This window comes from Dasypus novemcinctus, chromosome 16 (assembly GCF_030445035.2).
Source record: "Dasypus novemcinctus isolate mDasNov1 chromosome 16, mDasNov1.1.hap2, whole genome shotgun sequence".
NCBI lineage: Eukaryota > Metazoa > Chordata > Mammalia > Cingulata > Dasypodidae > Dasypus > Dasypus novemcinctus.
The window spans coordinates 63,157,682-63,183,869 of record NC_080688.1 but is presented as its reverse complement, the minus strand read 5'-3'; the positions used below and the strand labels follow the sequence as shown (position 1 = coordinate 63,183,869).

Below are 26,188 nucleotides of genomic sequence, written 5' to 3'. Positions count from 1 at the left end.
AAAGAGGGGTGGTGGAAGTGGGTAAGGGAATTAGAAATCTCCTGCAAGCTACTGACCTCAGGGCATTCCTTTTCCCTTTCATCTGGTGAGACAGGATTTATCTTTTCAGGGATTAACGCCATTCAGGGAGTCAAATAGCAGACTCTTTCGTGGATGTTGGGTGACGGTTTCTTCAGGGCAAGGAGAAGATGGAGACCCCTTGGGGCAGGCTGGAAATTGGGCAGTGTAGGATTGAAGTTGAGTGCTACCCACCTCAGGGCAGGGAAGAAGTCCAGACTCCTTGGGGCAGGCTGGAGTTTGGGCAGTATAGGCTTGAGGTTGGGTGTTACCTGCCTCAGGGAAGGAAGTAGGTCCAGACTCCCTGGGGCAGGCAGGAGGCAAGATGATGCAAGCTTGACATTGGGTGGTCTCCACAAGGCAGACCATGACAGGTTTATCGGGCATAGTCGCAGCATAATTTAGGGTTTCAATGTCCTCACTGATATCATCAACCCATATGTTTTCATCCCAGTCCGCCGGGTTCCACTTCTTCCCAATCACGTCCTCACTTTAACAGGAGATACCCTGCATGGTAGAGATTTTAGTTTCCATTGTAACTCTGCTACTTCGACAATGAGACTATGAGTCTGTTTTTCAGAGCTCTTAAGTCTGTGGTTGCAAGAAAAAAGATTTTCTTTAAGAGCACACATAGAAATTTTCACATCATTCATGCAGCACTCAAGTTGCATATTTTAAGCCTTCAGCTCTTCCCTTCTTTTGTAACTGTATCCAGCATAATTTAGGTACAACTGGCCAACATCATTGTACCTTTTAACTCCATAAAACTCTGTTAAGATGTTAAACTCTCACCCAGATCCTTGCCTCTTATAAGCATGGAAATAATCATATCCAGTGGTGATGTTTTGTGTATCTCTGTTGCCAACTCACATCATAGACTTTCATGGCTTCTTGATTATTGGAAAGTGAGTCATCAGTGCCCTTGAATCTAATCAGAGTAGAGAGCCAATTGCAAAATTCTCAGAACGAATTCAGAAATTCCATTTCTAACATTCTGTTTCTCAAGAGCCACCCACTCTCAGTACCAAGCTATATTAATCAGGGTTCTCTAGGGAAACAGAACCAACAGGAGATATCTGTAAATAGTATGAGATTTTGTAAAATTGTCTCACATGACTTTGGGGAGGCACAAATCCAAATTCTGCAGGGCAGGATGCAAACCAGGGGCTCAGATAAAGGTTCCTGATGAGTTCACATGAGATGCTTGCTTTCTGAAGTAGAGATAAGAATTCTCTCTCTGAATGCCTTCAACTGATTAGATGAGATGTCAATCACTGCTGAAGGAAATCTCCTCAGTGGATTGTAAATGTAAACTGCTATCTATGCAATCAAGTAACTGATGATTAAAGCCCATGAAATGCCCTTGTATTACAATTAACCCAGTGCTTGCTTGACCACACAACTGAGCACCTTTACCTGGCTGAGTTGACACAGTAGCGTAACCATCAATTACAACCCAATTACAAAATGGGCAAACAACTCAAATAGACATTTTTCTAAAGAAGAAATACAAATGGCCAAAAAAGCACACACACACAAAATTTTAACATCACCAGCTATTAAGGAAATGCAAATGAAAACTACAAGATATCATTTCACATCTTACAGAATGGCCAGTTTAAAAACAAACAAACAAACAAAAAAACCACTACAAGTGCTGGAGAGGATGTGGAGAAATAGGAACACTCCTTCACTTTTGGTCAGAAAGTAGAATGGTGCAATCTCTATGGAAGACAGTTTGGTAGTACCTCAAGAAGCTGAGCACAGAACTGCCATATGATCTAGCAATCTCATTACTAGGAATATCTTCAGAGTAACTAAAAGCAAGAATGCAAATTAATATTTGAGCACCAATGTTCATAGCAGCCTTATTCATAATTGCTAAAATATGGAAACAACCAAGTCTCCATGAATGGAAAAACAATGAATGGATAAACAACAAAAAAAAGTGTATATGAATGGATAAAAAATGAATAAACAAAATGTGGTATATAATGAATACTATTCAGATGCAAGAAGAAATGAAATTGAAATGCATATTACAACATGGATGAAACATTGAGAACATCTGTGTTAAATGAAATAAGATAAACACAAAAGGATGATTATTATATGGTCTTACTAATATGAACCTAATACAATGAGTAAATTCATGAAGGCAAACTCTAGAATATAAGTTACTAGGAGATATAATGTGGGTTGAGGTTTTAAAAATGTAGAATTTTTAATAAGGTTTCCCGTAAAAGTGTGAAAATAAATAGAGTTGATGGTTACACATTAAAGTGAGTGTAACTAACACTACTGATTTACAAATGTGATTGTGGCTGAAAGGGGTAGTCTCAGGATATAAATGTCAATTGAAAGGAAGCTAGAGGATAATCCATGGGCTGTATTACAAAGTGATTTAAGTGATGGATGAAGACTGTGGTTAACAGTATAAATATAAGAATGTTCTTCTTTTACAAAGTTTTAAGAATATGGTGATACACCAGAAAATTAGAACTAATGTAATCTATATACAATAGTTAACAGTAATATCGTAATATTTTTGCAGCAATGTCAAAGATTATATCAATTCTAAGAGTCAACAATAGGGGGTGTAAAGGGGTATGGAATTTTTCCTTTTGGAGTAATGAAAACCTTCTAAACCTTACAGAGGTGATGACAACAAAGGCTCTGAAAAGCCTTGAGGAAGGATCCCCTGTCACATTGCTGCAGTGGTGGTTGTTGTAGCCAACAACATTCAGACCAGGGTGGGAACCAAGAGGGCTGCCAATGAGCTCCATCTGCTGGTGGACCAAGGAGGTATATGCAAGGAAATTAAAAGTAAATAAATAAAGAGAGGCTTTCTTGGGCCTTCACAGTCTCCCTCCCCAAGGTCCTTGAAAGCAGGTCTGCAAACCATTACTGGTTGGGTCCATGATCCAGATTTCAGCAACAATACAGGGATAATCCTAAAGAGCTACAACAGGTTGAACCAAGAATCAAAGAATAGCAGATAACACAAAGCCTCCCACCACTGAATACTTACACAAGAAAGAGAAACTGAGCATCAGAGTGAACTCATTATCATAATCTAAATTAAAAGCCATAGTAAGAAATATGGCTCAAGCAAAGGAATATATCAAACTCCAGATGAGACACAGGATATGAGACAACTAATCAGTAAGGTTCATACAAATATCCTAAATCAAGCCAACTAGTTGAAAGACAATATATCTAAAGAGATAAAGGACATCAAGAGGACACTAGGCAAACACAAAGAATTTGAAAACTTGAACAGAAAACTAACAGAGATTATGGGGATGAAAGACACAATAGGTGAGATAGAAAACATATTGGAGGGAAGCAGATATGGCTCAAGCAGTTGGGTGTCATCTATAACATGGGAAGTCTTGGGTTCAGTTCCCAGGGCCTCCTAAAGAAAAGGAGCAATACAGCGAGCTGATGCAATGGGCTGGCATGGTGAGCTGATGCAACAAGATGATGAAATGAGATGACACAACAAAGAGACACAAGGAAAAAACACAATGAGAGATACAACAAGTGGGAGTGGAGGTGGCTCAAGCCATTGAGCACCTCCCTCCTACAAGGGAGGTCCTTGGTTTGGTTCCTGGTGCCTCCTAAAAAGAAGACAAGCACACAACAAATGGAGACAGAGCAGACAGTGAGTGCAAACAAGAAATAAATAAATATACATCTTTAAAAAAAACATACACACATTAGAGAGAAGCAGATATAGCACAAATGGTTGAGTACCTGCAACTCAAGTGGTTGAGCACCTGCTTCCCATGTATGAGATCCTGGGTTTGATCTCCATTACCTCCTAAAAACAAATAAACAAACAAAAAACACATCTCTCATTGGGAGCATATGGAGCTCAGCGTTTGAGCACCTGCTTCCCATGTATGAAATCCTGAGTTCAATACCCAGTACCTTCTAAAAAAAAAAAAACATATCAGAGGCATAAAACAGCAGACTCAAAATGATAGAAGAAAGAATAAGTGATATGGAAGACAGAATAGTTGAAATTGAAGAAAGAGAAAAGAATGGGGGAAAAATGAGCAGGGGCTCAGTTGAATGATAATAGAAGCACAACTACATACATGTCTTGGGAGTTCCAGAAGGAGAAGAGTAGAGAAAGAGGGCAGAAGGAGTATTTGAGGAAGTAATGCTTGAAAATTTCCCGACTCTCATGAAAGAAATGCATTTACATGCCAAGAAGTGCAGTATACCCCAATCAGAATAAAGCCAAATAGACCTTCTCCAAGGCACATACTTCACAGAATGTCAAACACCAAAGATAAAGAGAAAACTATGAGAGCAGCAAGGGAGGAAACTGTTTTTGGAAATGTATAATGGTACAGCCACTGTGGAGAATTGTTTGGCAGTTCCTAAGGAAGTTGAATATAGATTTGCCATGTGAACCAGCCATACTACTATAAGGTATATACCCAGAAGAACTGAGACCAGCGATATCTGCACACTGATGTTCATAGCAGCATCATTCACCATTGCTCAAAGATGAAAACAACCCAGGTACCTATCAACTGATGAATGGATAAACAAAATTGTGGTGTATACATATGATGGAATATTATGCAGCTGGAAGAAGAACTGAAGTTTTGAAGCATATGACAACATGAATGAGCCTGGAAGACATTATGATGAGTGAAGCAAGCCAGACACAAAAGGACAAATACTGTACGATGGCGCTATTAAGAACTAAATATGCTGTGTAAATTCATGGAGTTAATAATTAGAATATAGGTCACCAGAAAATAGAATGAGCTTAGAGAATGGAAAGCTATGGGTTAATCTGTGCAGAATTGATAAAAAGTTTGTTTGTAAATCTTTAGAAATGGTGAAAACACATCATAGTGTTTGCAACTAATAGTGCTAATACATGGGTACAACAGTGGTTAAAAGGGAGTCTAAGGTCATGTTAGAAGGAAACATGGGACTGTACAGCATAGCAAAACCTCATGTGAAATTTGAATATGGGTAATATTGTATATAGAAGACTTTCTTTGAAACTTAACAAATGTATATTAATGTTACAAGATGTTATTATCAGGCAAAAATACAATGAAAGTGAACTATGGACAGTTGTATACAGTAATATATTAATAATTTTCCATTAAGGATAAAAAAAGGAAATATACTAAGTGAAAAAACTAGACAAAGAGCACTGCATGTTGTTTGACTCCGTCTATGCAAAGTGTAGATGCAAATAAGTTGGAAAGACGTGAAGAGAGTGACAGCTGTGTATGGTGGGGGACATATGAAAAGATTGGGAGGTGATTATTAAGGGGCAGAGCTTTTTTGCCTGTTTTTTGTTTATTATTATTATTATTGGAGCAGTTAAAATGTTCTGGTAATAACTGGGGTGTTGAATGCACAACTGTGTGATTATATAAAATACCACTGATTGCACATTTTGGATGGGCTGTACACTTTAGATGGATTTATGCTTTATTAATATGTATCAATAAAATTATTTTTTTTAAAAACTGAATTAAATTTTAAAACAAATTAAATCAGAAAATAAATAGAGTGGGTTGGGGGAAAAATACACCAAATGTAAGATATAACTATAGTTGGTAGTACTATTTTGATGAGGCTCTTTGATAATTTGTAAAAAATGTTTCACAACAATGCAAGGTGATGATGGTAGGTGATGTATGGGAGCCCTGTATGATGTTATGCATGTCTGTTTTGTAAGCTCTCAACTTTTACTATACACTCATTGTATATGTAGGATCATGCATGAATGATATACTTCAATAAATTTTTTAATATAAAAAAAAGAAAGAAAATCAATTGAATGCCCCCTCCCAAAAAAAACCCCACAAAACTTCCAATGGAAAACCCATACCCAAATTTGTTTTCAGGCAAATTCCACAAAACAGTCAATGAAAAACAATGCCAATCTTCATCATTTCTTCATACCAAAACCTAATAAGGACACCAAAAATTTTTTTAAAAAGGAAAATTATATGCCAGTCTTCTTAATATAGATGAAAAAATCCCAAGCAAAAATGAATCAACAGGGAAACGGACTTTGGCCCAGTGGTTAGGGCGTCCGTCTACCATATGGGAGGTCCGCGGTTCAAACCCCGGGCCTCCTTGACCCGTGTGGAGCTGGCCATGCGCAGTGCTGATGCGCGCAAGGAGTGCCGTGCCACACAAGGGTGTCCCCCGCGTGGGGGGAGCCCCACGTGCAAGGAGTGCGCCCGTGAGGAAAGCCGCCCAGCGTGAAAAGAAAGTGCAGCCTGCCCAGGAATGGCGCCGCCCACACTTCCCGTGCCGCTGACGACAACAGAAGCAGATAAAGAAACAAGACGCAGCAAATAGACACCAAGAACAGACAACCAGGGGAGGGGGGGAAATTAAAATAAATAAATAAATCTTTAAAAAAAAAAAAAATGAATCAACAATACGTAATATCTAAGTTTGTCTTATCCTAGGAATGCAAGAAGGTTGGTTTAATATTAGAAAATTGAGTGATACAATTAAGGTACCACATCACAAAATAAAGAAGTTATGATCACTTCAACAAATACAGAGAAGTATTTGATAAAATTCAACATCCTTTCTTGACAAAAAACAAAAATGAAACTCTGGGCAAAATAGAACTAGAAGAGAACTGCCTTAGCCTGACAAAAAGACGTCAACAAAACACGTAAGCATACAGCAATGTTTACAGCAGCATTAGTCACAATAGTCAAAAGGTAGAAACAACTTGAGTATCCATCAACAAATGAATGGATGAACAAAATGTGGTACATATATGCAATGGAATATTATTTGGCCATAAGAAAAAATGAAGTTATGAAACATGCTACAACATGGAAGAACCTCAAGAACATTATCTCAGGGAAATAAGTAAAACACATCAAGACAAAAATTCATGATATCACTTAGAACAGGCCTAAGATTAGCAAATTCACAGAGATAGAAAGCAGATTAGATGGTATCAGGGGAAGGGTGTTTGTAAAAAAGTAAACCATCTCAATAAAGCACCTATAAACTTCTAGCTTTGAGCAATATAACTTCCTATGATGTTCTCCAAGATAAACTAAAGCTCAAATAATGCATACTCGATAACTAAATAAATTTACTTATTACATGGAATTTTAAATGTAAATCAGCAAAATACAGGCGAGAAGGTACCCTACCAAAACTTGACACTGAGTTAATAAGTTATCCATACTTTTCTTTCTGGTGGAAATTAGATAACAGAGCGAAAGATTTATTAAGGCTACATAAAGATCAGGATAATAGCCATTCTTTCAGCAAATAAGTGAATGCTTAACTTTTCATTCTGTAAAGTGGGAGTGAAGGCATATATCCGGCTAGCTCAAACGCATAACAGAATCCTAGAGGGAAAAGTTTTTAAAAGATCAGGAAAAAGGGCAAGAGTAAGGGGAACCAGGAGCCAGAACTTATTAAAAAACAAACAAACAAACAAACAAAAACCTATAGCCAACATCATACTGACAGTAAAATGTTAGAAAGTTTTCCCTTTGAGATTGGGAACAAGAAAAAATTCCTCATATCCCCACTTCCATTCAACATTATATTGGGATTTCTAACCAGTAAAATTAGGGAAGGAAAAAACAGCATAAGAACTCAAAAGAAAGAATTAATGGTTTTTTTCATAGATAATATGTATACATAGAAAAGTCAAAAGAATCCACTAATAAACTATTAGAATAAATGGATTTAGCAGCAGCTCAGTAAGGCCAATATACAAAAGTCAATTGAATTTCTACATATCAGTAATAAAAATAAAATGAATTTGAAAAAAACAAACTAATGCAAATTATAGACTATAGTTAATAATATTGTAGGCTTTTTCATCAATCATAACAAAGAAACTACACCAATAATAAGGGATATATAAGGGTAAAGTTTTTTCTTTTTCTTTTTTTGTTTATTATTATTTTTTTTAAAGTTCTTTTTTTTTATAAGGTTTTTTTTTTTAAAGATTTATTTATTTATTTAATTTCCCCCCCTCCCCTGGTTGTCTGTTCTTGGTGTCTATTTGCTGCGTCTTGTTTCTTTGTCCGCTTCTGTTGTCGTCAGCGGCACGGGAAGTGTGGGCAGCGCCATTCCTGGGCAGGCTGCTCTTTCTTTTCACGCTGGGCGGCTTTCCTCACGGGCGCACTCCTTGCGCGTGGGGCTCCCCCACGCGGGGGACACCCTTGCGTGGCACGGCACTCCTTGCGGGCATCAGCACTGCGCATGGCCAGCTCCACACGGGTCAAGGAGGCCCAGGGTTTGAACCGCGGACCTCCCATATGGTAGACGGACGCCCTAACCACTGGGCCAAAGTCCGTTTCCCCTTTTTTATGTTTAGAGCAATCAGGATGTTCTAAAATTGATTGTGGTGGGAAGTGTATGTGGCTTAACTGATAAGAGTGTCTGCCTACCATATAGGAGATCAAGAGTTCAAACCCAGGGCCTCCTGGCCCATGTGGTAAGCTGGCCCACGCACAGTGCTGCTGCACACAAGGAGTGCCATGCCATGCAGAGGTGTCCCCTGCATAGGGGAGCCCCACACGCAAGGAGTGAACCCTGCAAGGAAAGCTCCGCATGCAAAAAAAGCATAGCCTACCTAGGAGTGGCGCCACACAGAGAGCTAACACAGCAAGATGATGCAACAAAAAGAGACACAGATTCCTGGTGCCACTGAGAATGCAAGCAGATACAGAAGAACACACAGCAAATGGACACAAGATAGTAGACAACGTGGGGGGGGGGGTAGGGTGGAAGGGGAGAGAAATAAAAAAATAAAATTTAATTAAAAAAAAATTGATTGTGGTGATGAATGCACAACTCTGGGATTATACTGAAAGCCACTGATTCTCACTTTGGATGGACTGTATGGTGTGTGAATAAAACTGCTTTAATTTAAAAAACAAGAAACCATTTATAATAGCATCAAAAAAACTAGAAGCATATCTAACAATAAATGGGCAAAACCTCTATGCAAAAAACCTCTAAAATGCCACTATAAAAATAATGATCTGAAGAAAAAGTCATATCATATTCATGGATTGTAAGGCCCAATATTTTAAAAATTGTCAATTCTCCTCAAATTGATCTATATTTGCAGATGATTCAATGCCATGCCAATCAATATCCCAACAGTTTTTGTAGAATTTGACACTTTGATTCTAAAATATGTAAGTACATATTCTCAATAATCGTGATTCCTCTGCAAAAAAGAACAAGAAGAAGGCTCTGCTCTACTAGATTTCAAGACATTATGCAACTATACTTATTAAGACAGTGTAATTTTGATATAGGGAATAGACAAGTAGATCGGTAGAACAGAACTGAGGGTCAGAAACAGATCCATATACACATGAACAAAGAACAGTGAGAAAGGACATCATTTTCAATAAGCACTGTTGGAAAAATTATATGTCCCTATAAATGCTTTCTTCACCCCTTTCACACACAGAGAAAAGTCCAATTCACATGGATTGTAGATCTAAACACAAAAAGCAAAACAATAAGGTATTTAGAAGATAATACAAAGAACATATCATGAGTTTGGAATAAGGAAAGATTTTTTGAGAATACAAAAAAAAAAAAAGACTAACCATACAAGAAAAGACTGGCAAATTTATTAAAACTCAGAATTTTTATCTATCAAAAGACACCATAACAAGAGTGAAAAGACCCATCAGATTGGAAGGACATACTGATCTGTTGCAAATATGAACACATATAACCAAAGAGCTAATATAAAAGTATATAATTAACAGCTACAAACCAATTCTTTTAAAGAAAAACTAACCCAGCAGAAAAATGGATGTCATAGATGCTTCACAAAATGAGATCTACAAATGGCTAATAAACAAATGAAAAGGTGCTTAACATCATTTGTAATCAAGGAAATGCAAAATAAAAGAAACTGAATGATAATATCCAGTGTTGATGAGTTTGCAGAGCAATGGGAACTCACATGCACTGCAAGAGGAAATACAAATTGATATAACCACTGTGGGAAACTGCTTGCCATTACCTACTGAAGTTAAACTTATAGCTATTCTATGACTTAGCAATTCTACTCCTTGGTCAATATGTTTACTTGATTGCTGCCTCCCCTATTAGAATACAATCACTATGAAGGCAGAAACAGCATCTTTTTTCACAGCTATGTTCCCAGTACTAACTGTGCCTGACAGAGGCACTCCATAAATATTTGCTGAAGAGTTTCAAAATATGTAATAAAGTGTGGGAAAGAAAATAGAGAATGAAAAAAATAATCTCTTGTGGAAAGAAAAAATATATATACATATATATGCATATGCAGTTATTACATGTAAATATATTTCTGAATAGACATACATAGGAAGCTATGGGTAGTAGTTCCCTATAGAGACAGAAAGTGGAAATGGACAGGGGATAGAAAGTAGGAAAGAAAGCATTTACTTTTTATTGGATACCTTTCTGTTAAATGCTGTTTGAATTTTTATACCATTTTGAGATCAACTTTATTAAGGAGCCATTTATAGACAATAAAATGCATGCATTTTAAGTGTACAGGTCAATGAATTTTGATTAATTTATACACACATGTAACCAACATTTCAGTTAAGATTCAGAACATTTCTATTATCCCAAAATGTTCCTTTCACCCCTATGCAGTCTCCTCCCACCACCTAGCAGAAGCACCTATTGATCTAATTTCTATCACTATGGGTTATATTTGTATATTATAAAATTTCACATATATCAAATGATACAGTATATTCTTTTGTGACTGGCTTCTTTTGCCATCATAATGTTTTTGAGATTCATTCATGTTGTTGCATGTATTAGCAGTTCATTCATTATTATTGCTTAGTATTCTACTGCATAAATATACCATTGTATGTTTTTCCCTTCACCTGTTCATTGATATTTCCATTGTGCATAAAGCCAGTATGAATCTTTGTGAACAAGTCCTTTTGTGAGCGTATGGTTTTATTTCTCTTGGGTAAATACCTTAGACTAGAATTCTTTAGTTATACAGTAAGTGCATTTATAATTTTATTAAAAACTTCCAAAATGGTTTTAACATTTTATACTCACACCAGCAATATATCAAAATCACAGTTACTCCACATTCTCATTAAACTTGGTATTGTCAAGGTTTTTAATTCTGGCCACTTACCAGGTTTGTAGTTGTATTAGTTATCATTGCTGCATAATAAATTACCACAAACTAAGTGGTATTAAATAATACAATTTTATTATCTCATGTCTTCTCTGGGTCAGGAATCCAGGCATGGCTTCACTGCGCCCTCTGCTTCAAGACCTCTTACACAGCTGCAATCCAAGCTCTACGAGGGAAGGATCCGCTTCCAATCTCACGTCGTTGTTGGCAGAATTCTGTTCTTGGGAGGATGTAAGACAGGGTTTGTTTGTTTTTTTGGCTGTGGACAAGAAGCTTTTCTCATTTCCTTGCTTCCCTCATCTCCATGAAGCATCCCACAACATGGCAGGTTGCTTCATCAAAGCCAGCAAGTGTTTATCTTTCTTGGAATTGAGATTTTTGGATCTATGTGTTTGTAGTTTTCATTGAATTTTGGGAAAAAATTGGCTCTTATTCCTCCAAACATTTTTTCATCTTCTCATTCCCATTCTGGAATTTAAATGTATTTATGTTAGACCACTTGATATTGTCTTTCAGGTCATGAAGCTTTGTTAAGTTTTTCCCAGATTTTTTTTTCTGTTCCATGTGTTTCAGTTTAGATAGTTTGGACTGTGATTTCTTCAATTCAGTAGTCTTTTCTTCTACAGTGTCTAATCTACTTAAGCCATTCAATGAATTTTTCATTGAAGATAATGTATTTTTCAGCTCTAGAAATTCTATTTTATTCTTTTTATATCTTCTCTTTCTCTCTTTATGATCATTCTTTCCTTTAAACCCTAAACATACTTATAAAAGCTATTTTTAAAATCCTTACCTGCTAATTCCATCTTCTTGGCTACTTCTGGATCTATTTCTATTGTTTCTATTACCAGTGTTTGTCCTAGTTATGGGTCACAATTTCCTGTTTCTTATGTCTAGTAATTTTTTACTGGATGTCAGACACTGAGATTATCTGAATTTTACTGTCTTCTTTTAAAGTGTGTTGAGTTTCGTTTTGGCAGATAGTTTGGTTAACTTTTTATCAGCCTGATCCTAACAAGGTTCATTTTTAAGCTTTATTTCTAAGTCTAGTTTAGCCTACTCTTTTTTTTAAAATTAATTAATTTTTTATTTCTCTCCCCTTCCCCCCCCCAGTTGTCTGCCATCTGTGTCCATTTGCTGTATGTTCTTCCATGTCCACTTGTATTCTTGTCAGTGGCACCCAGAATCTGTGTCTCTTTTTGTTGTGTCATCTTGCTGTGTCAGCTCTCCATGTGTGTGGCGCCACTCCTGGGCAGGCTGTGCTTTTTTCACTTGTGGCGGCTCTCCTTGAGGGGCACACTCCTTGCACATGGGGCTCCCCTACGCGGGGGACACCCCTGCGTGGCACAGCACTCCTTGCGTGCATCAGCTCTGCATGTGGGCCAGCTCACCACATGGGTCAGGAGGTCCTGGGTTTGAACCCTAAACCTCCCATGTGGTAGGTGGACACTCTATCCATTGAGCCAAATCCGCTTCCCAGCCTACTCTTAATACATAGTTGTTCTGGGACCTCTACTAAATATTTTGCTGTTCAAACAAGATTTCTCCACTCAGGTTGGTTGGAACTCAAATGTCTCCCAATGAAACATGAGAACCAGTAGTTGCTCAGTTTATACTGTAGTTCCCTTTAATTGGTCTTTGCCCAGTTTCATACATTTTCACAACTTGATATTCAGCCCAAAACTCAAAATTCTGGAGCTCTTGCTTTGCATAGCTCCCTCCTCTCAGGTACTCTTCCCTTTCAGTTCTAACCTCCTCAGCCTCCTCCAAACTCCAGTCTGTGCCTCTTCATCTCATCAAAACAACTGTGCTTTGCGTAAGTAAGTTCTCCTTTCTGTGCCAGAATTCAGTTATTGCCTCTAGACAGAAGGCCTTCTCTCAGGGATCACAGTCCTATTGTCCAATGTCTTAAAAAAAAGTTTATTCACATATTTAGTCTAGTTTTCTAGTTGCTTATACCAGGAAGGCTAAACTGGTACCAGGTACTTACTCCATCAAGGTTGAAAAAAGAAGTCATATCAATTTTTAAAAAAATGTTTACAGGATTTATCTGGGTGATTTGATTTATACTTTCATCATTTAAAAATAAAGCCTAATAAATGTTATTTTTACAAAAGAAGGAGAGTAGGAGTGTTTTTGGCCTAAAACATCAAATATACAAATTCACACCTTTATATTCCATTAGTGATAAAAAGAAAAGAATACATCTCCAAGAGTATCAATATGGCATGAGCACAGTGTTTCAGGTTGTCTGATCAGTCTTCCTTTTTTGGCCCAGGTACAGTAAGAATGTAAATTAACAACCACAGTATTTTAAAGATGCCCGCCAGGCTGCAGCCGTTGGTCAGTAGTGAAGCGGTTAATCTTCCTTATGTAGGAGCAGAGTACTTAAAACATAAGAGTTACTTAAAATTCAACTTAGCTTTATAGTGATTTAGAGTTTGTTTAATTAGTATTTAGAATAGCACATTGTTTATAGCTATTGGTATTTCAATAGATACTTAAATGTTTGAACATTTAAAGTTTAATAAGCTTCAGTTCTTTGAAGAAAAACACTGATGTAATTAAATTTTCAATTACTCTGGGATTTTTTTTTAAGGGCCCAGGCAATTAATAAAATCTAAGGCATTTAACAACACTCATTTAAAAAACTAAATAGTCAACTACCTCATTAATTTGCTAACACTTACAGTAGGTATTTTTAAACATAAAAGTCTCGCTTAAGCCAAGTAGCAACTTCTGAAAAGTATATATAATGACATGTGAGAACAAATAAAAGTAGCTTTTGTTTCAGGGTAATTTTGTGTGCATACATAAATGTGTGGATCAATTATGGCTTTGCAAAAGCCATTCCTGTGCATTAACACCAATTACTGTTTGTTTTTAATTGTGCAGTCAAATTGAAAACACCCAGGCAATTACTCCTAAGAGCTTCCCTGACCTTAACGTATTATAAAAGATTCTTAAATTCAGGTTGAAAAAGAAAATGGGGAGGTTTACAAACTGGATACAGTCTTGTTATCAAATGGAATTCTCCATTTCCAGATGTTTGCTACCAAAGATCACCGGCAGCATTACTGTCAAACAGGAGCTTGAAGAAATGCACTCTCAGATGCCACACGGGAGCTTCTAGATTAGAATCTGAATTTTTAAAATACCCTGGGTTGAGACAGATAAAGTAGATACAACCCTGGGTATTGGTTCTTCTGAGGGCTACAGAGACCCACAGGTTCTATCTATGGTCATGGCAGATGGAATTCAATGTCATGTCAGTTGGCCCTACTTTGGAGTTTGTGTTTCTGTGTGATGGAGCTGGATTCAGATGTGATCTTTGTTCACAAGCCTCTCCTGTTACTTTTGCCAGAAGTGTAGTTGGTGCTGGGGTTTAATATATACCCAGGGGACCTGAATCTCTGGACTGACAAGGTGATAGCCGGGCCCTGAGCCTCAACAGACTTCAGCTCCTACACTGGTTTATTGGACTTACCCCACTCAGCTAAAATGGAGTTGAAAAAGGTCAACCACCACACCATGGAGCCAAGAGTGCCTACAACTGAAAGCAGGAGGATTGCATCCAGCATCCATGTGGAATCTAAGCCCCTCTTGATATAGATGTGGAGTGGACACAACCATTCCAAGGTCCACAGGATGGAGGAATAGAGTATGGATTAGAGTGGACTTACTAATAATCTATTCATGAACTATTGTGATTAGTAATCGAAGAAAATGTGACATTGATATGGAGAAAGTCATCATGGTGGCTGCTGGGGGTAGGGAATGGGAGGAAGAGATGAGATGTGGAGGCGTTTTCAGGACTTGGAGTTGTCCTGGGTGATGCTGCAGGAACAGTTACCAGACATTGTATGTCCTCCCATGGCCCACTGGGTGGAACATGGGAGAGTGTGGGCTATGATGTGGACCATTGACCATGAGGTGCAGCGGTGCTCAGAGATGTATTCACCAAATGCAATGAATGTCTCATGATGATGGAGGAGATTGTTGTTAGGGGGGGAGGAGTGGGGTGAGGGGGGTGGGTGGTATATGGGAACCTCATATTTTTTTAATGTAATATTAAAAAAATAAATAAAGACAAAAAAAAAAATACCCTGGGTTGGGAGCTGGCATAAATCACTGTTTAAGTGCCTGCTTCGCATGTACAGAGTCCTGGGTTCAAACCCCAGTAACTCCTAAAAATTTTTTTTAAAAAACAGAAACAAAAACAACCATCCTAGGTGCTTAGTATGTACATTAAATCCTGAGACATGCTGCAACAGCGTGATCCATTTATTAGTCAGAAATAAACTTGCCAGAGTCCTTGTCCTTAAGTAACTTAAAGTCTACTAGGACAGAGAAAGGAACTAAGAAGTAAAACTTCAATTATAATTCCCTGGGATAAGGGTAGTTTGGAGATGCTACTCACTGCATAAAGGCAGGCAACATATCCAGTTTGGGAATAAGGATTGGCCTGGGGAAAGCTTCCCAAGAAAAGCAAATTCAGATCCTAAAGAACAAGAAAGTAAAGGACAGAGAAAGAGAAACTCACCAAGAAGGAGATTACAAAACAAAGTCTCTGAAAGCCTAGAGAAAAGGCATTTCCAAAGAATAATCAACAGTGTCAACATTCCCATTAATTACTATCTCAAGACCCTAGTACATTTTATACAAAATAGGCACTAAATGTTTGTTATGTGTTAATGAATAAATACATGCTTACCTCAGTGCTAATAAATGGAAACAGGATATGAATTCAAAAGGACCTAACTCTCATTCTTATGCTCAATGCAATGGCATAAAAAAATTATATTTGGTGCCAGGTCATCAGCTCCTACCTTATCCATATGTAAAAGTAATTTTTAATATATAAACATGTGCATGCATATTTGAAACTAAATTTGAGTATACAAACATATGTACGTGGAATGCCTAACTTGAAATCAACAAAAATGTAAAAAAAGTTACCTCTTACAAACAAATCATATTAGTTGCTTTTTTTAAATTCACTTCTCTGAAACCACTCCCTGCCAGAGCAACTAGCATGATTCTTTGTACCCAGTAGACAATCAATAAAAATCTGTAGAATTAAAAGTAGTCTAAAGACCATTTATCTCTACTCCCTCCTCAGACCATATTAAAATGATAGTAAAGGAATAAAAATGCTATGTCCTGGCAAATCGTGCAACTCATACAAGTACACCCGCGTTCCCGTCTTGAGTGTGTACTTTTGCTTTACATAAAATTCTCCTGCTTCCATAAAAAGAAAAAGAAAAAGGAGGAAAAAAAACTGCTATGATCCCTCAAGGACAAAGAATGAGCTGGTGACAATAGATAGGCTATATCAATCAAACTTTGACAGACTGAAAGCAAATGGGATCAATGCCAACTGATTTAGGAATATGAAGAAAGCCAAAAGCAAAGTCAACACCTACAGAAGAAGAAGGCTGTAAAGTTTCAGGAACTGGAGGCACCGGGTGCCACTTAGTACACCAGCACCTCTAAGCACAGAAGTGAGGAGTGAAGAACAGGCTGAACACAGAGTTACAAACTCCTTCCCCTACCCTAAACAGGTAACCGCTCCTCCACTACCCTGGCAGAGGACTGGAGGTTTCCTCACAGGAGAAACTCAACCAGAGAAACAAGAGATATGGGGCACTAGGCCTAGCTGAAGGAAGAAGTAATTAACTTCAAGTCTGTATGCTGAACAGTGAAGCAAACTCTAGTCAAACATTCTATAGGACTTTCAGAAAGAAAAAAAATGAGCAGGGAAAAAAGGAGGGGAGGAAATTACTTAAAGATATAAGGCAAGAATTGTTTCCAGAATTGAAGTACATGAATATTTTTATCTAAATGGCCCACAACTACATGTCCAGCACAATAAAAGAAAAGGGATCCTCAACAAGCCATCTTTGTGAAAATCAGAACCTAGGGATGTTTTCTCTTTGTTTGTTTGTTTTGTTCTGTTTTAGGAGGTACCAGGGATCCAACCTGGGACCTCATGCATGAGAAGCAGGGACTCAACCACTTGAGCTACAGCTGCTCCCCGTAGGGATGTTAAAGAGAAGATTCTAAAAGCTTTGAGAGAAAGAAAGAATGGCATCAGACTTCTCCACAGTTACACTGGAAGCCAAAAGAAAAGAAGCCTTCTCAAATGAAATGAAATCAGTTCCAACCTAGAATATTAATCTCAACCAAACTAAGGTGAGGAAAGAACAGAGTTTCATACATACCTTGGCACAAAAACCATACCTACTGGTTGATGTGTTTCCCTAAGACAGGGACATAGGCCAAGAAGGAGGAAGACAAGATCTAGGAAACATGATTTCTAACACAGGAAAGAGCAAAGGGTTTTCCAGAAAGAAAGCTGTATAGCAAGCCCAGACAGCAAAATGTCCATAGGGCAGGAGAATGAGAAAGTCCAGAAAGAATGTCTCCAAGAAAAAAAAAAAGAAACAGAAATTTACCTGATGAACTTCACCATATTTAAAATTTTATAGTTCTGTCCAAAAGTTGAAGAACTTCTATCAAATGAGTAGAAAACTAAACCAAAGAACAAGGCACTTGTTAATATGTGGTTGAGTCTTCCCCCAAAAGGTAAATAAAAATAAAATAGGGAAGCAGATTTGGCTCAACTGATAAAGTGTTCATTTATCATATGGGAGGTCCAGGGTTCAAACCCAGGGCCTCCTGACCTGTGTGGTGAGCTGGCCCATGTGCAGTGCTGATGTACGCAAGGAAGAATATTCAGTGTTCATGGATAGGAAGACTAAATATTATTAAGATATCTATCCTACCAAAACTGATCTACAGATTCAATGCAATCCCAATAAAAATCAACAGAACTTTTTTTTAATGAACTAGAAAAACTAACTATGAAATTTATTTGGAAAGGAAAGAGGCCCTGAATAGCCAAAGACGTAATGAAAAAAAAAAATGAAACTGGAAGAATCATACTACCAGACTTCAAAACATACTACAAAGCTATGGTAGTGAAAATGGCATGGTATTGGCACAAGGATAGACACACTGACAAATGGAACCAAATTGAGAGTTCTGATATAGATCCTCATATATACAGTCATCTGATATTCAACAAGGCCACCAAGCCCACTCAACTGGGAGAGAATGGCCTCTTTAACAAATGGTGTCTAGTGAATTGGATATCAATATGCAAAAGAAGGAAAGAGGATTACCATCTCACACCTTATACAAAAATCAATTCAAGATGGATCAAAGACCTAAATGTAAGAGCCAAGACTATAAAGACCTTGGAAAACAACGTATGGAAGCATCTACAGAATCTTGTAATAGGAAATGGCTTCATAAACTTCACACCCAAAGCATGAGCAGCAAAAGAACATATAGATAAATGGGACGTCCTCAAAATTAAAGACTTTTGCACCTCAAAGGAGTTTGTCATGAAAGTGAAACGAGAGCCTACACAATGGGAGAAAATATTTGGTAACCATATATCTGATAGGAGACTTATATCCTGCATATATAAAGAACTCCTATATCTTGAAAATAAAAAGACAAACAACCCATTTAAAAAATGGGAAAAAGATTTGAACAGACACTTCTCCAAAAAAGAACTACAAATGGCTAAAAAGTATATGAAAAAATGCTCAAAATCACTAGCTATTAGGGAAATGCAAATCAAAACTACAATGAGATACCATCTTACTCCCATAAGACTGGCAGCTATCAAAAAAAAACAGACTACAAGTGCTGGAGAGGATATGGAGGAATGGGAACACTCATCCACTGCTGGTGGGAATGCAGAAGGATCCAGCCATTCTGGAGGACAGTTTGGTGGTTTCTCAAAATGTTAGCTATAGATTTGCCATATGACCCAGCAATTCCACTGCTGGGTATATACCCAGAAGATCTGAAGATAAGGACACAAACTGATATATGTACACCAATGTTCACAGCAGCATTATACACTATTGCCAAAGGTTGGAATCAACCCAAATGCCCACTGACGGAAGAATGGATAAATAAAATGTGGTATATACATACAATGGAACACTACTCAGCTATAAGAAAGAATACACTATAAACACATGTGATAATATGGATGAATCTTGAGGACCTTATGTTGAGTGAAGCAAGCCAGTCATTGAAGAACAAATACTACATGACCTCTCTGATATGAAACAAGCAAACAGAGTTGTCTCAGATAGCTAAAGACTGGAAGATAGGCTTTAAGGAATCTGGAGGGGGGTAAGGAAGGTTGGGAGCTGACACCTACATGGGTGAAGTCTATGACAAGCTGGAGGTAAGTATTTGTACAGGGAAGGGATAAGATGGGGGCATAGGAATACCTTTGGGTGGGGCTTTGTGGGCTTGAGAGGGGCTAGAGTTGGGAGTATGGGTCAGATGATCCAAGGAACTGGGGGGAGGGCTGGGGAGAACTGTTGAATATGGGAGAATGTCAGGTATATGTTTGAAACTATACTGTTGAGAAAATTATTTAGAAAATATAATAAGGAAGGATCACGTGTTTAAGGTGCTTGGGGGGGCTGTGGGCATCTGGTACAGGGGCAAGCTTCTAGGGAGTATGTGAGTGCTCATTTTGTCACAGTGTGTTCATATCATTGGGTGGAGACCCATACAATGAGTGTGAGGGTGTACCCACATCCTGGGGAGACCTGATGTTCCCAAAGGAAGGGAATTGTGTCTGGAGAGGATCGATGGCTCCCAATTAGTTAGGGCAGTCTAGTATGTCAAACCCTCAGCATTGTTGCAGTATCTGTAAATCTGATTCTCAAGTGGTGAAGATTGAGTGTCACAGTGTGCCCTGACGGAAGGGAAAGAGAGGTATAGCACGGATGGAAGCAGGGACCTGAGGGGCAATGGAAGTGCTCCACAAGATCATGCAATGATGGATATATCAGCTTACATCTAAAGTGTGTAAAAGTCTATAAACTAATATGTAAATTATAATGTAAAACATAAGGAAACTAAAAATTTAGAAATTTGTACAGTCTAAAATACAAACAATAATGTAAACTAAAATGGAACCATGTTTTATAGCTATGATTCAAATTTTGTACATCAGCTGCAGCAAATATAACATGAACATGTAAAGAGATCATTGCTGGGGAAAGGGAAGAAGGGTTTGACGTTGGCTATCTGGGCGTCCCCTATGTTGCATATGTGAATTACTGTGATCCAAAACTTTTTTGAAGACAAAATTAAAAATTAGAAAAGAAAAAAGAAAAAAAAAAAACAAAGAATGTAGACACTGAGGAAGAAATGGAAGTGCCTTGCCACTGTACATACAGGGCAACACCTATTACAGTGAAGAAAGGCAAAACGCTAGAAACAAAGCTTTATATTTTTCATTTTATTAATACACCAATTTATTTGTACTTTTAGTATTTCTAAATTACTATGCGTTCTATTTCTAAACTTTAAACCCATCCCTGTATTTCAATTTCCTATTAATTGACTTTGGCAATATATTAGGATTCATTGTTGAAGAAGTTTTGGATCACAGAGAGGTTAAACTATGGCAGGGGAGGAACTCTGGTGTGGAGTGTTATTGATGCGGAGCACATGGCGAGGGGGAGTTCTCCAGGGCATGCATACAGGAAACATAAATATGTTAGGATATATGTGGGGTGTTTTTATAGTAGTTACAGTTACAAACATCAACTGAGGGAGTGCTGAGTTCACACCCAGGGGAGCTCTATAACAATTCCCAATAGAACATCAATAATCCTCCAAGAACAATGGCAAAGATCAACAAGGAAGGATGGTCCATCAATGAGCCCTTCATACTGATGACTATGCTTAGGAGCCTGTGTGACTGAAATATGAACTAGGACTAGAGCTGTAAGTTGCCTAAGAGTTACCTCTTGAGAGCCTCCATGTTGTTCAAATGTGGCCACTCTCTAAGCCAAATTCAGTATGTAAATGCATTACCTTCCCTCCAATGTGGGACATGACTCCTGGGGATGAGCCTCCCTAGAGCTGAGGGATTACTACCAATCACTAACTGGAGAAGCAACTAGAAAGAGACCTTGAATAAAAGAGTCAGCTCAGACCAGCAGAATATCTCAGCCTACGTATTGGATCAAGTGTTAAACACTGCTCTTTGACCTTGAATAAAAGGGGGAAATGGCAAAAACAAATGAGTTGATATGGCTAAGAGTCTTCCAAAAAGAGTCGGAAGGTCATCAGAGGGGTCATGCATACACACACCTCAGCAGACCCCAGAAAAAGCCAAAGTAGATACAACCCTAGGTACTGGTTCTCCTGAAGGATACAGAGATCCACAGGGTGTATAGTCATGGCAGATGGATTTGGAATTCTGTGCCATGTCAGGGGACCCTACTTTGGAATTTGTGCTCCTATGTGTGACAGAGCTGGACTCAGATGACTTTTCTACACATGCCTATTCTGTCACTTTTACTGAACCTGTGGTTGACACTAGGGATGGTCCATACTTTGGAGACTTGAATCTCTGGACTGCCCATGTGCCAGCTGGGCCCTGAGCATCAGCAGAGTGGCGACTCCTACTCTCTGGTTCGTTGTTCTTACCCAGGTCAGCTAGCAGGGAGGTGAAGATGGTCAACCACCACACCAGGGAATCTAGAGTGCCTACAACTGTAAGCAGAGGAATTGCATCCATTATCCATGTGGAATCTAAACCCCCTCTTGATCTAGAAGCGAAGGGGACATCACCATCCCAGAGTCCACAGAATGGAGGAATAAAATATGGACTAGAGTGGACTTACTGATATTCTACTATAAAACTATTGTGACGAGTAATAGAAGAAACTTTAGCATCGAGGTGGAGAAAGTGGCCACAGTAGTTGCTGAAGGCAGGGAGAGGGTAGAAGAGATGTGATGTGGGGGCATTTTTAGGATTTTGAGTTGCCTTAATGATATTGCAGGGTCAAATGTACTGGGGAGAGTGTGAACTACAGGGTAAACTATTATCTGTGTAGAGCAGCAGTGCCCCAAAATATGTTCACCAAGTGCGATGAGTGTGCCGCAATGATGAGGGAGGTTGTTGGTGTGGGAGGAGTGCGGTGGGGGGTGGAGGGTATACAGGAACCTCTTACATTTTTTTAGTGTAACATTTTTTGTGTGTGATGTATATATCTTCAAAAAAGTACAATTTACAAAAATGATGTGGTAGAGTGGGGAGTGGGGAGTGGGTTATATGGGAACCTCTTATGTTTCTTGTTTTTGTTTTTTTTTTATGTTTTTAATGTAACATCCCTTGTGATCTATTAACTTTAATAAAAAAGAAATTTTAAAAAATACACAGTATAGTGTGGACTTAGTAAGGGGTCCGTGGTTTTCACCTGACGGCAAAGGGGTGGAACAAGAAAGGTTAAGAACCCCTGTCCTAAAGCATTGTTTTTATTTCCCCAATGCTCAACATATACTATATCTTCAATGCGTGTTCATTGTTGTGGAAAGTATTGCTGGCCAGTTAGCAGATAATACAGACAAAAAGAAATCACTGTACGTTCATGTAATCTTCGTGTGAAAAGCAGTACAGTCAGTCCAATTCCCTTATTTTCAAATGAGGGGGGTGGGGCTGAAACCCGAAAGGATAAGTAAAATGCCTAAAGTCTCTCGGCCTTGGTAGTGGGGAGTCAGGACCAGAACCCAGTATTCTAACTCCCAGGTAAATCTTTTCTTGCCTTGCAACAATCGCATTTTGACCGTTCCCCAAATGCACTCAGCTGTTAGGATTTAGCCTAATAATACTGCCCCATCACGATCCCATTTCCTCAGTCACAAAGTGACCCTGCCGTCCCTTTCACCAGGCCCACTGTCGCCCTCAAAGCCACCACAGTAACAGATAACATCCTTTCTCAGTCTCGGGTCTCAAGCCCAGCCCTCCGGATTTCGCCGGTGGGGCCTAGGGGTCGTCACTGCGCTTGCGCCACTCGGGTGGCGGACTCTGTTGCGACAGCAACCGGAAACTCGCGAGTCAACCTGCAGCAACAAAGGAGAGGGAGACAAGGTCGTCGTAGTGTTCTTTTTCGTATACGCTTTCCTTACCGCTTCCCGAGCCTGATGCGTAAATTTAAGGGCCTGGTAAGAAAGCTCCATCAGACGCGGTGATAGAAGCCAAGACAAGGGAGAAAAGGAGCCAGTTACTAGGCTGACCAGTAGACGCAAGGAATCCGGCTCCGGGAAACCCGATGCTTAACCAGCCCGCCCCTTTCAGGATAGGCCAGAACCTAGACGGCTCAGCCAATCACCGGCCACAGATAGATTCTTTAGCATGCCAATCAATGTTAAACAGAGCCTGCTTTAATCCTGCGTTTGCGGGGCACTGGCCAATCAGAGACCGAGAGGATGATTTGTCAGGGTTTGGGCGGGTTTTGGAATTGTTCCGGCTTTTGTAATGCTCAGTCTCTCAAGTGTGAGGTGACCTGAAGTTATGTACTATAGAATTCGTACTTTATTTTGACAGTTGATGAGCCTTTTGATTTATGATCCTAAAACTATACTTTAAGATCCCATCTTAAAATTTGGAAACTCCCACATGCTTTCCTTTGAGATTGTCGGTCGACCCACAGTCCACTAAGAACGGAAGAATCCGCTGTGGACATGGGCTGTCAGGAACCTTCTGGGATGCAAACTGCCTCATACTTTTCCTCTTCCATTAGATCTACTCTCATTAAAACGTATCAATCCATGGAAGTAAGAAGGCAGAGGGAAGGCGTATTTAAAGTGCTGAAAGCAGAAAAATTTGCTAACTGAAGATTCTGTTTCTGCAAAATTTTTTCAAAAATGAGGAAAGAATTAAGACATTTCCATATAAACAAAAGCTGAGGGACTGTCGCCACTAGTCTGACCCTACAAGATAAGCTAAAAGGAGTTCAGCAGGTTGAAAGGATAGTAGACAATTGACTGGAACCACATGAAGAAATAAAGATTTCCAGTAATGATAATGACATGGATAAATGGAAATACCAAATATTATTGTATTTTTTATTTGTAACTCCACTTTTTGCTTCCTTCAGAATCTAAAAGGCAAATGCACAAAATGTAATGCTAAATCAAAGATTTTATAAATATGTAATTTTTGAAAGAGGGTTCCATTCCTCCATACCCTCTCTAACACTTGTAGTCCTGTTTTTTTAATGGCTGCTAATCTACTGAGTGTAAGATGATATCTCATTGTAGTTTTGATTTGCTTTTCCCTAATAGTTAGTGATATTGAGCATCTTTTCATGTGCTTTTAACCATTTGTATTTCTTCTTTGGTGAAGTGTCTGTTCAAATCACTTGCCCATTTTTTAAAAAGGCATTGTTTTATTTTTGAGATACAGGATTTCTTTATATATGCTGGATATTACCACCTATCAGATATATGATTACCAAATATTTTCTCCCACTGAGTAGGCTGTCTTTTCACTTTCTTGACAAACTCTTTTGAGGTGCAAAAGTTTTTAATTTTGAGGAGGTCCCATTTATCTATTTTTTCTTTTGCTGCTCATGCTTTGGGTATGAAGTTCATGAAACCATTTCCTATTATAAGGTCCTGTAGATGCTTCCCAGCATTATCTTCCAAGGTCTTTATGGTCTTGGCTCTTATATTTAGATCTTTGATCCATCTTGAGTTGATTTTTGTATAAGGTGTGAGATGAGTTCCTCTCTCATTCTTTTACTGTAGACATTGTGATTGGAGAAATTATATCTTTGATGTGAAGACATTGGCCACTGAAGGTGCTGAAAGCAGGGAGAGGGAAAAAGAGGTGTAATATGGGTCATATTTTCGGGACATGGAATTGTCCTGAATGACATTGCAGTGACAGATACAGGCCATTATATATCTTGCCATAACCTACAGAATTCAATGGGAGAGAGTGTAAACTATAATGTAAACTATAATCTATGCTTAGTGGCAATTCTCCAAAATGTGTCCATCAATTGCAATGAATGTACCACACTAATGAAAGAAGTTGTTAATATGGGGAAAAGTGGGAGATGTGGGTAGTAGGACATATGGGAATCCCTTACATTTTTTTATGTAACATTTTATTTAATCTAAGTATCTTTTTTAAAAAATAAAAAATATATTTTAAAAATATGTAATTTTTAAAAAGAACTACATAAAGTTGGGGGGAGGGAGAGATATAGAAACATAGTTTTTGTATGCTCTTGAAGTTAAGGTAGTATCAAAGCAAACGAGATTGTTATAGATTTGGGATGTTAAATTTAAGCTCCATGGTATTGACAAAGAAAGTATCAGAGAATATGCAAACTCATTGTGATGGTTAGGCTAATATGGCAACTCGGCCAGGTAATTGTGCCCGTTGTTTGGTCAAGCAAGCCCTGGACTAATTGTAATACAAGGACATTTATGAACTTTAATAACCAGTGACTTTACTGCATGGATAACTGATTACATTTACATCAATCAGGGAGATTGCTGTCAGCAATGAGTGATTTGTCCAATAAGTTGAATGCCTTAAAAGAGGGAAGTGATTTCAGCATTCAGAGAGAATTTTCCAGCTTGTCCAACGTCTCCTGGAAACTCATCAAGGACCTTCATTGGACTTTCATCAGAGCCCCTGGTTTGCAGGCTGCCTGTGGAACCTGGACTTGCACATCCCCATGGTTACATGAGAGATTCTTATAAAAGCTCTTATTATTGACAGATATCTCCTGTTGATTCTGTGTCCCTAGAGAACCCTGACTAATACACTCACAGATACAGAAAGTAGAGTACAGGTTACCGAGGGTGGTGAGGCAGGGGCAATAGGGAGATGATGCAAAATGAACGCAAGGTTTCTGTTTGGACTGAAGGGAAAGTTAAATAGATGGTGGTGAGGGTACTGCAACACTGTGAATATTATTGATCCCACTGAATGGTATGCTTGGGAGGAGCTGGGATGGGAACATTTATGTTATATATATGTTTCCACAATTAAAATAAGAAAGAGAAACTAAAGAGATAATAGCTATTACCTAC

The 26,188-nt window shown here is 38.5% G+C and overlaps 1 protein-coding gene across 5 annotated transcripts in view; it reads right to left on the bottom strand.

Moving 5' to 3' along the window:
- The window catches only part of KATNAL2 (katanin catalytic subunit A1 like 2), a 150,946-nt gene extending 127,555 nt beyond the window's left edge, over positions 1-23,391 (bottom strand). For 4 of the 5 annotated variants that reach the window (XM_023586400.3, XM_004484692.4, XM_023586401.2 and 1 more), the window contains exon 1: positions 23,264-23,391. In XM_023586400.3, coding sequence (XP_023442168.1) covers positions 23,264-23,314 — 51 coding nt within the window. In that variant the 5' untranslated portion in view covers positions 23,315-23,391. The remainder of the gene's footprint in view (positions 1-23,263) is intronic. The other variant, XM_071208552.1, reaches the window with a different exon arrangement.
- Between the last annotated feature and the right edge of the window lie 2,797 nt (positions 23,392-26,188).